Here is an 11,921-nt window from a genome sequence, read left to right on the forward strand (position 1 = left end):
TATATATATATATATATATATGTATATGAATATATGAATGAGATAAGGCAGTACCTCGATTTCTCAAACGCCATGTAAACCCCTTACCCCGGTTAAAATCGGAGTTCTCATAACCCGGTTAACAGACCTAGAGAGCTCCCTTTAGTTACCGGGGTATTCCTGCATGTATACACCTTAACCAGGCTATGATTGGTTTAAGCATATGAGCATGCTTCAACTGCCCCTCCCCCACTCCGCTGGAGTGGTTTTTGAACCGTAAAATAATCCGTCAGCGCTTTGAGTCGTAGTCGTTGCTATGATACCATACAACAAAACGGCGGCGGGCCATCGGCAGCAAAAAGCCTGCGGTCCATCTGTTTTACTCCCCGCCGAGGGCAGCAGCAGACATCGGTCGATGGCTAAACAGATTGTCCGTCTCCGGGGCTGCCGACGCTGTGTCTCGGCAAATCAGTGGAGGGGCCGAGCAGCCCCCTCTGCGGCCGCTGGCTTAACGTTAATGCTAATTCTACCCGACACTGGTTACAGATATAATGAGCCGAACAAGTTGTCAGTCATTTGGTTAGAACACTGTGCATTCCTACGCTGTGACAAGAGTTTCATTAACACAAGAGTGTGTTAATGAAACATGAAGTTGTTAAATCTTTACTAATTTACTGGCCGTTCGGTGTAATTTTGACCTAGGTCAACCAGAAGGAAAAAGCCAGTTGTGTGTTGGCAGAGCACCACCTACTGTACCGAAGGTGGAGTTACTCCGTCATTCTTCCCATTCTTCCACGCTCACGTATACGGGGAGAACTGGCATAACCCGGTTATTCACCAACCGGGGTTGGACCGTACCTCGGTTACTGCTGTACTGCTGTGTCTTCTCTAATGTCACAAGACGCTGCTCACCAACAAATAATTGAACCGGTCGAAAGCAGAGTTTGATTGAGAGCTTTTCACACCAGCCAAAATTGAAGTTTAAACCGCACAGAACTGGCTAGGTGTGAAGCCACACCAAGAAACTACAATTCAAGCATGGATGTATTTTAAAGGAAAGTCATTGATTAGATGCTTCTGGAAGGAAACCCAAACGTATAATGCAACACAAACAAAAATTGTAACGGACATTTTGTTACCTTTTACTATAATTCTTTCAGACAGGTTATCGGCAATGCCATCTGTGCACGTTTGGTTGCTTGTGAGGCCGTAATCAAACAGATGATGTTCACAAAGTAGACTGTAAATGGACGAAATGAGCTCCTCTCTGTTAGCACAGACTTTCGATTTCTCTAAGAAAGAAGACGACACATTTCAGAGTAAATAATTCTGCCAGTTAATGAGCAAGTATTGATAAAACGTGAACTGGAATCCGTAGAAGTGACGCTGCAGCCATCCCGTTTCATAATCCTAGTCCCTGCTGATGGATGCTTCAGATCCAAACACCATGCACTGAGTTAGTGACGACAACTGCTTTTAGAAGAGACACTTATTTTCCCCACATCAGACACGTAATTGATGGTGTGAGAAACGTGTCTCGTATGGGGCCTTTGGGAGTTCTCTCTTCAAATGAAATGTTAGTCCCTTGTGGCCCACTCCTCCCTCTATATGCCCGGTATCACTCCTCTCCCAGATACTGTCTCTGGAAGCAGTGGAGCTGTGCTGGAGAAATTAATGACCGAATCATCCAAAACACACACACACACACACACACACACACACACACACACACACACACACACACACACACACACACACACAGAGACAGACAGACAGACAGACAGACACTGCAGAGATAGAGAAAGTGATTAGGAAAGCTGAACATTGGCTAGGTTTCTGCTGTTATCGCTTCCTACCATAGACTTTTACGGTCTATGGTTCCTACCTGTCAGGGCTGCAACCCTTTTGCAAACGCTTAAGGTCACGCTCTGGCTGGCAGGGGACAGGAACACCCCCTTGTGTGGAGGATTACTCCCACATGTGTCCCCATGGTGTTGTACCTTGGTGATCTTAGCTCAGTTAAAGTCTTGTCTCTGACTCTCAAATTCTTAACCCTCTGCACAGGTAGGGGAGGTTATGAACACTCTGTGTGGCTACAGGACTCTGGATAAAGAGGTAAGAGCAACAACTGGTTACTTTAGACACATTTTGTCCATTTGGTTTTACCATTACTCCTAACGCAGCACAGCTGCATCACACAGGGTTATAACATTTTTGCACCAATTTAGAAACCCTTCCTTTGTTAACATGCACTGGGATCATGTCTGGTGTCAAAACATAAGGAGAGTTCCTACTTTTCTTCCAACAATCAGTCAATTAATTGAGGAAATAATGGTCTGATTAATCAATAATGAAAATAATCAGTAGTTGCTGCATCATATCTTCACTATTATTATGTTTAACATTGGTGTTATCATGAGTGTGCAGTTTAGGAATGGACACTATGGATACAATCTCATATCATGGTAATCATCTTGTATTGGTAGGAATTTAAATTCATGAAGTCTTTCTAAATCAAATAACCAGATGGAAGCACATGGCTAATCCAGTCACATTGATGCAACAAGTGTCTCTTATAAAATATAACTGCTGAGGTGGGAATTGATTCAATTTTCTTTACACAGTAGTATCAAATCATAACAAGAGCTATCTCAGGACACTTTACAGATAGAGTAGGTCTTTTTTTAATTTACAAAGACCCAACAATTTTCCCAAGAGCAAGCATTAAGTGGCGAGGAAAAACTTCTGTCGTTGAAAACCAACGTAAAAGAACTGTATTGTTCTCTTAAGAAATCACAGTGTAGCCAGTGTAATGAATCAGATTGTTTATCACGTGCAGCACGGGGAGAAGACGAAAGTGTTCCCCTCGAATTAACAAACGTGTCTTCCTTAAGCCCGAGACACACTAAGCTGATAATCGGCCGTCGGACAGTCTGGCGAGGTCAGTGACTCGAGTCTGTTCCGTGCCGTCGTCCGTCCGAGGGGCCGTCGGCCTTAATTTTGGCCGATTTTGACATGTATAATCGGCAGGGCGGACGCTGCCGGCAGTCAGACTCAAATGACCCATCTGATTGGTAGAGTGCTAACCCGGAAACTGGGAGAGGAATGAGCGTGACTAGAGTCTCTCAAAATCTGACGAAAATCTTTTAAACTGACCTTTGTCGATCTGAAATGAAGACAGATTCAGCAACTGCATGGCCTATTTCTCGCTTAAAATGTTTTCAGAAACACATTCCGGTGAACTATTTTAGTACGATATGAGATCGTATTCTGAACAAGCCACCATGACCGTCTGTCTTTGAATTTCCGGAGAAACCAGACTCACGTGACGCGTTCGTCCAATCGGCTGCCGGTTCTCATTTTTGGCCGACAATACAGATTAGCGCCGCCTGCTGTCATGGAGATGTATTGCGTCTCGTCGCTTTGGTGTTACGAGGCACTTTTTTGACCAATTCGGGGAGTCTGATCAGTCCAACTGCCTTTTCTGCCGAGGGTCGGTCGGCCGTCTGGTCAGTTATTTTTTATATAGAAAAATGGGAATACACAAAAGAGCCAAATGGTCAAGAATCTCAGACAGGAGACTCTTTGAAGCGTACATATTACAATTGACTTCTTCCAGAAGTCACAAGTCATGTTAATGTGCTTCACACATCCCTTTTGTTTTTTGTTTTAGATTATTTTTGGGGCATTTTTTTTTAGGCCTTTATTTGTATAGGACAGCTTAGACTTAAAGGGGAGAAAGAGAGGGAATGACATGCAGAAACCGCGGCCGCTGCGTCAAGAGGTAAACCTCTATATATGGGCGCCTGCTCTACCAGGTGAGCTACCCAGGCGCCCTCACGCATCCCTTTGTTGTGCAGAAAGCAGACGGTCTCCTGGTGAGATGTCTTTTACCATTTGTATGTAGCGAAAACACCTTAAAGTGCCCATATTATGCTCATTTTCAGGTTCATAATTGTATTTTGATGTTGTACCAGAATAGGTTTACATGGTTTAATTTTCAAAAAACACCATATTTTTGTTGTACTGCACATTGCTGCAGCTCCTCCAGTGTGTTCAGGTCTCTGTTTTAGCTACAGAGTGAGACATCTTACTTCTGTATCATCTTTGTTGGCACTCGCACATGCGCAGTAGCTAGGATCATATATCAGCTAGCTAGCTGTTTCCATAGATGGAAAAAGGCTTTTTCTCCAACTTCAGTCAGTTACAAGGCAGGATTAGCTGGGAGACTTTTTCTAAACGAGGGCGCACATGTACGTAGTTCGTTTGTGGATTATGGTGAACTAGTGTGTGTTGTAGCAGTGTTTTGCCATTGAGAACGAGGTAGCATGCTAGCGCTAGCATGCTAGATTTTGAACAGCTCACACGGAGACTGAAGGCAGAAGACATTAAGAAACCCGTATCTCACTCAAAACAGCATTTGATTTGATTTTGATGGGTTTTTTTTTTCCAAGTTTGTATGCATTTGGAAGCACCCGAGACACAAAATAATAAAAAAGTGATTTTTTTTTTTTTTTTTTTTATAATATGGGCACTTTAATATTTCCCGAATCCTCAGACTAATGTAAATTACTCTTTGATCTAAAATTCATTCCTCACACTTTCTTTTAGGCAGAAACCTTGAGTTGTGAGGAAAACCATCCTTCTATGCAAAATGATGACTTTATATTGATCAACAGTAACGTCAATGAATTGTGTGCTACTCAGATAATATAATGGAAATAAATAAAAATGGCTTAAAATACTCTTGCTGAACACACAAATAAACCTTGTTACAACGAATATAGGATGACTCCTTTTTTACAACGCCTTATGTGACCAAACACTTTTTGAAGACACAAACCCCTTTCAGACTAGTTTTTGGGGCAAAGTTTTCCCGAGATACTATCAGTCCAAGGAGAAGAGAGCCTACGTCTCTGAAGCCATGGCATCATGACTTTGCGTAAACATACACGCCACTTTCCTAAAGCCAAATGGCGTGTTATCTGTACGCATTTTGAGCTATCCACGTGTATGTCTATGCTGTATATGCGAGATGTAATCGCGAGAACGTGCCGTACTACCGCGAGAACAACGTCGCACGCGTGTAGAACATTGCAACAGTCTTCAGTAACGCAAAAATAACGACAATAACACGACAGTGACCAACGTCACACACGCTTAAGAAAACAAACAGTTGGGTTTAGGAAAGAAACATTGGGGAAGGCTTAAAAAAAAAAAAGAAATACAGTTGAAAAATCTACACGCGGGACGCGATCCTGGCTCTCCTGGGTGAAAGTCCTGTGTTTTGTTTTCATACTCCTCGCTACGGCGAAAATGCACACATAATGTAGGTCAATGGCGGCCGACTGGCGTTGATAAACGCGCTAAAAAGCGATTATGCGTCTTGATAACACGCCAAAACTGCATACGAATTGGCGTGTCATACATACGCCACTTTATGAGATCGTTCTGCTGAAGCCTTTTCTCTAGTAAAAGTAAACGCAGCAGATTATTTAATTTTCTTTCCGACTGTCTGAGCTCCTCATCATTACGTTCTGTGAGACCTGTAAATCCTGGCAGCTTAACAGCTGATCCGGTCCCGGTCTGTTTTTTTTGCAGGAAAGCCGCCAGAAGATGCTTTCAACTAATTTCCATCCCTCAGGAGATAATTAAGTAACTCTTTAAAACTGATGTGGGGAAAAAAAAAAAAAAACTCACTAGCCTAGGAATATCAAGGCTACAAACAACCCGTAATGCAACACTCTGTGTAGGAGCCAGTGTTGCGCCGATACTCTCTCCATTCAAACATAATATCTAATCTTGTGAATACGCAATTGTCTAGTCCTTAAATTATAATACTGTAGTATGTGATGTTTTTAATGAGTTATCTAGTGTTTCGTGGCTGTAAAGCGTAAATTTCCTGGCTCTTGGGCAAAGCTGATCATCCCAATTTAAGCTCTGCTACCTTACTGTCATCTCCAAAGCATTTGCATTAGGCCACATGATGTACTTGTTGCTGACTGATGTATTCCTAGTTTTTTTTTTTTTTCTTTCTTTTATGACTGAAAAAGATCACAGACTATTAATTTACTGTCTAATGTCTAATTTACACACTTGTCATTTATGGCCATTTCTCAGATTAAATCCCCCCCCCATCCTCCAGCATCTTGTTTTCAACAGTGAACCGCTGAAATTGAAATACTTGTTAGAACTTCACTGGCTCAACTTGCTAGTTTTCTTCTCTTTCTTTAGAGGTACTTTAGTTAGTGACTGTTTGTTTGTTTGTTTTAAGTTTGAAATTAAAACTTTTCCTCTTGTTGTCTTTCTCTGGTCTGTGCATCAGCGTGCGACCCTGCATGAGCTGATCCATGTGCGAGGCTGCATCCATGCGGTCAACCTCTGGATGAGTGACAACATTGGAATAACCACTGCACTCTGCTGCGCCATCGGGCTGCCCCAGGTAATTTAAAGCTCATAGCAGCGACTCGCTGCCACTGAACTGGGTTTGAAGCCCTCTTTCCAACCAAATGCACCTCTCCGACTTATAGCCTTGCTATCTGAACTGTAAACTCTCCACTTTCTGTGAAAGTTTCTGACATTTTAATTTTCCTCACAACACTGCCTAGTAAATAAAGCTCTATGCTGCATATGGAAAGCCTATTTAGCACTGCCGGAATACTTAACGTTCTAAGCAAAAAAATACTAAATTGGTTGTGGTGTAACTTAAAGGTTTCAAATACTTGCTTTAGTGGCTCAGTTTTGGACCATTTCTTTACCGTATACCTTATAAATCTGAATGTAATCTTCCCATGCATACATTTAGACTTGTCACAGCCCCCTCAGAGAGGAGTAATTACGTTAATTACTCTTCTAAAACAGCTGCATAAAACGCATTGGTTCTTTCCAGCACTACTGCTCCCGAATAAATTGTACCTTTTTTATACATTTTGTAAAAAAAAAAATGAAATAAACACCTACTCTTTCTGTTAAATGCCCACACTCTTTAGGCTGTGGCTCAGGTGGCAAGAGCGCTCGCCTAGCAATCGGAAGGTTGGTGGATCGATCCCTGCCCCTGCAGTTCCATGTCAAAGTGTCCTTGGGCAAGACACTGAACCCACGAATTGCTCCCGATGCTGCGCCTTCGGAGTGTAAATGTGTGTGAATGTGTATCCGATGAGCAGGTGGAACCTCATACGGCAGCCTCGGTCGCAGTGTATGAATGTGTGTGAATGGTTCCTGTACTCTGTTAAAGCGCTTCACGTAGTCGTTAAGACTAGAAAAGCGCTCTATAACTGCAGTCCATTTACAGTCCCACAGCTCTTTTCCGGTAGAAAAAGTTTTCACTTTTTGCCAGTCCTAATCTTAATTTGGTTAACAGACTTTCAATTCCTTTGAATTGCTGTGGCTTGTGTACTTCTGGGTCTGATTTTATTTGTGTGTTGATCCTGTAAATAAAGCCTTCTTTTAAAGCTGCTGTAGGTAAGATTGTGAAGAGCCAGGACTTTGCTAACAAATTTGAACATCGACAACTTCTCAGTCCCTCCCCCCTTTCTGCTGCAGCCCAAACCGTCTCCTAAGCCCCTCCCACACAACAGTGTGACATAACTAATGGCATGTCAGACAACATGTTCAATAACTAAACACCAACACAACGTTAACTTTACTCACCAACAGTAAAACGATGCTAACTAGCAGGCTAACGTTAGCCATTTCAGCATCATATCAGACCGACCACTGTGCTAACGTTACTATCATCCTCACCAACGTAGCTTTGTGGACTTTTGACTACTAATAACCAAGTGAAAGATAAATCATTCATGGTAATTAGGTTACCTGTCGAAAAGAAATGTGGCTACGTCTGCATCGTTCTTCAGATCTTTAAAATCCCGGAGCTCACGCCACCTCTGAAAAGCCACTCCAATATTCACCAGAGTTTTGGGAAACCTTTCTGCAGCTCGTGGGAGGGGGGAGGGGAGAACGCTATATATGCGTGTGCCTGAGCAGTGATTGACAGGCAGATAGACCCCCCCTGTGGCCCTGATTGGAGAAAATCAACCGGGAGCGGTGAAATTTTGCCAATCGCACTACAGGCTGTAGGAGGTGCCAGAGGAGCTGGATTTTTGCTGGATTACATAATTCATGTAGTTCTACTGGAACATAGGGTCAGTTTCAGCAAATATGACAGAAAGTTAGTTTTATAAGACTTACCTATTGCATCTTTAAGTCCCCACAAACAATTCTTAACTAAAATTTTCCTTCATCCAATTATCTGCATTACCACCACGGTCTACAGACCTGTGAAAACCACTTCAGTGTGGCTGCTGGCTCGCACAAATCTCTCTTTTTTTTCTTCTTTTTTTTTTGAAAATTTGCTCTTGGATGTCGACATGTACTTCTTGTTTCCTTAATGAAATTAAGAGAAGGAGAATGAGACTATAACAGCGTCTGTCTCCACAAAATCATCTGTTAAGTGATGATGTTATTTATTTGTGCTTTAGGACGTAGCTGTGAAAATAATAAGAAAATTAACTTTTAATTTAAGTCGGGTGCCGACAGCAAAGCATAACTTTACAACAATGAAGCCAATGCAGAAGTGCCAAAAACTGCAGTTTATCGAGTGGCCACTTGAGACCGGCTCCAAAAGGGAGTCCATCGCTAAAAGTCTATATCCTTGACGTTCCACTTCCGGGATTGCTCCGTTGCCGCCGGAAAATCCGCCGGATTTCACTTATTTAGGCCAGATATTCGTTGCCTTGGGCTTCCTTTTTTGTGTTGGCATTTTAAACTCCGGTGGATTTATGAGGACTATGGTTAACCTTTTCTCAGATCTCTGCAGGGTAAATCCAGACAGTTTAAAGAAATGCCAATAAACCAGAGCACGTTTTCCTCCCATCCCCGAATGCTATGTGGAATAGCCAGACTCTCCTCCAGCGCGCTTTGGAGGAGGGTCTGGCAAAGCGAGACTAATCCCTATAGACCCCCATGTTAAAATGCCAAACTTTACAGCAGAACTATCCACAACAACAACCTGGTACAAAGGAAATAGTGATGGTGTCTATAGCTAAGAATGACCTCTTTTGGGAGAGGGGATGGTTAGCCGATGTCATGCACTCCCTGTTGGTTCCGGGATCCCCTCACTTTGAGCTTCATTTTGGTACAGCCACCTGCCTGCAGTGAGCACACAAACCAGACCACATCAAAGCTTAATTCATTTGGGCGCCTGGGTAGCTCAGTTGGTAGAGCGGGCCCCCATATATAGAGGTTTACTTCTCGACGCAGCGGCTGCAGGTTTGACTCCGACCTGCGGCCCTTTTCTGTATGTCATTCCCCTTTCTCTCTCCCCTTTCATGTCTTCAGCTGTCCTATAAAAATAAAGGCCTAAAATGCCCCAAAAAAATAATCTTTACAACAACTTAATTAATTTAAAATGGCCTGTCATCAAATTACTCCTGGAATGTGAATTGGCAACAGCTGATATTTGCTCCTCCCATTTTGCAACTCAGCACTTAGTCCTCTCGCTGTGGCTCGTTTCAACCAAAGTGGTAAGCCAAAAAGGCCTGGCATCAGTTTCTGGCATTGCACGTGCTTATTATCTTGATGGCCAAGTGATCTATGGTATGACGCTGACTGATGATGAATTAATCCGTGACCGAGAATCCATTGATGACAAGAGTATTTGTAATTAATGAACAATGTGTCATGCCTCCCTGCAGCTGCTGGGTATCGTCCTGAGCTGCATCTTCTGGAACCTGCTGGTGGACATGAGCGAGTCGGCCGACATGGTGGACTTCAAGCTGAAGAAGGCAGAGGTTGAGTACAGCGAGCTGGACCTGGCGGGCGCCGGCTGGTGTATGTGTCTTCCAAGGGACGGCGGCTACCTGCCCGTCCCCGCCGCCGAGCCTGACCTCGACCCCATCGATGTTCACCTGCTGAAGCTCAAGAAGCGGGCGCCTCGCACACACGCTCAGCTCCGAGAACTGCAGCAGTCCAGATCGGCCACTGGGCTGGACGAGGTAGACGCTAGCCGGAAGCAGAAAACGCCCTTTCATGCCTTTTGAGTTTTTGCCTCTTTTTATTTTATTTCATTATTTTTTTTTATTTTTTTTATTCATTGTAATCATTACATCTGTTGGAGTTGTGTTGCACTACGTAATGGTCAGCCATTGGATCAAGAAAGATTTGGTCAGCTAAAGGGATCAGAAGTACTTTGGCACTTTGTTATGAATTTGTTTACAACAATTGAAGGAACAACATGCAACATAGGCTTTAAAAAACACTTTTCTTTTGTCGTGTTTGTGGTGGTTGTTATTCAAAGATTTATGGCATTATATGACATTTGTATTTAATTTTTTTAGCCTTTGAAACTGAGCTATGTCTCATGTGCTAAAGCTTACCTCAGGCTGTTTTGAAAATAGCCCAGTAGTCAGAGGACAGTACTATTCGGTGTGTAAATTAATGGTAGCTTGAAAAGACGTTTTTCAGTGTCTGAGAAATAGAAATAGCAAAGTATGTCTTGCGTCTGTGACGGATGTATACAGTTTGTGTATTATTTCCTTTTTTTTTTTTATCATGATTTGAATTTTATTTTGTGCAATCGGTGTACATTGTAAGACTGGTAGTTGTGGAATAACATGGAATGCATGTTTTGTACTGTATATAAAGTAAGTTTAAAAAAGAAAAGAAAAAAGGAAGTGTTGTTAGGCTCTCATCAGGGGGGGGGCTTTCAGTCTATTCCATTTTAAAATAAACTTTTTATTCAGTCTTTTAATGGAACACCTAAAGGGATTATCCAGACTACAAATCCAGTAAAAACCTACTCTATGACGTTTTTTTGTATCTGAGTTATGCACAGTTTTGAGCTTCCCCCTAGCTCCTGCCTTGTATCAGCACAGCTGTTGTCAATAAAGCTGAATTTGTCTACTGATTGCTGAGTTGCTTTGCATATACATAATGAAGATGCTATATATTTCAACTGGAAACTGAAACATTTTTCCTGATTTAGAGAGGATTATTTGTCACTTGTAGTTTGCACTTAACTTAAAGGTGACCTGTGGAGTTTTCTTGTTCCAAAAGTTCTACATGCATTCACCAAAAGTCATTTAGTGCATTTACATGCACAGCAGTAACTGGGACTACGGTCTTACTTAAGTGAATAACCGGGTAATGCCAGTTCTCCCTGTATACACGAGCGGGAAAGAATGATGGGAGTAACTCTACACAGTAGGTGGCGCTCTGCCAACGTACTCTTAATACATCCATGCAGGCCAGCTGACAGTCTTGCCTGGGCCCGGGACGAGATCTTAGATGGAGCCCCCCCCCCCCCTCGCGGCCAGATCTCTCCTTTTCCCTTGCTCTTCCTCTCCTCACATCTCTCACTGAAATTAAGTGTGTAATCAGTCTCTGATCCATCCTGCTCAGACTCTCCGACAGGGCAGCGAGCCCCCCAGCATCACTCTCTCTTTCTCTCTCTCTCTATCTCACGGGTAGCCTGACTCTGTCCCTCCGTTTTGGGGGCAGCGGGCCCCTCCCGCATCACTCTCTCTGTCACCTGACTGCAGCTGGATCTCTCTCTGTCTCATCCTTACTGATGGAGCTACCAAACTCAACTGTTTCTGTCAAAGTTAACCTGTTGTGTCAGGCTTTTATACAAGCTAATGGACGTTAACATTAGAGCTGGCCTGTTATGCGTACGTTACAAGGCTCGTAAACGTTGTTGCGCTGTGTTTCTTACCTGGTGTCACGTTGACAGTTTCAGCTTCAACGTCACCACCTTTTTTAAATATTTGTTTAGAAAATCTCTACGGCCTCTATTTTCTTCTTCTCTTTCCTTTCTTTCCTTCGAGCTCCGGACTTGTGCTGACCGGACATTTTGAGCGTACTGAACTTCAAATCAAGTGACAACATCAAATTTTGATCAGTGGCCAAACCATTTTTATGGGTTGGGGGGGGGGGTTCTTGAC

General features: G+C 42.9%; 1 protein-coding gene across 1 annotated transcript in view; it reads left to right on the forward strand.

Annotated features, from left to right (window-relative positions):
• zgc:110329 (uncharacterized protein LOC550500 homolog) overlaps positions 1 to 10,885 on the forward strand; it is a 26,420-nt gene extending 15,535 nt beyond the window's left edge. The window contains exons 5-7 of the mRNA XM_039803061.1: positions 2,044 to 2,094; positions 6,305 to 6,421; positions 9,675 to 10,885. Coding sequence (XP_039658995.1) covers positions 2,044 to 2,094; positions 6,305 to 6,421; positions 9,675 to 10,019 — 513 coding nt within the window. The 3' untranslated portion in view covers positions 10,020 to 10,885. The remainder of the gene's footprint in view (positions 1 to 2,043; positions 2,095 to 6,304; positions 6,422 to 9,674) is intronic.
• The last annotated feature ends 1,036 nt before the right edge of the window (positions 10,886 to 11,921 follow it).

This window comes from Perca fluviatilis, chromosome 6 (genome assembly GCF_010015445.1).
Source record: "Perca fluviatilis chromosome 6, GENO_Pfluv_1.0, whole genome shotgun sequence".
NCBI classification, from domain to species: Eukaryota; Metazoa; Chordata; class Actinopteri; order Perciformes; family Percidae; genus Perca; species Perca fluviatilis.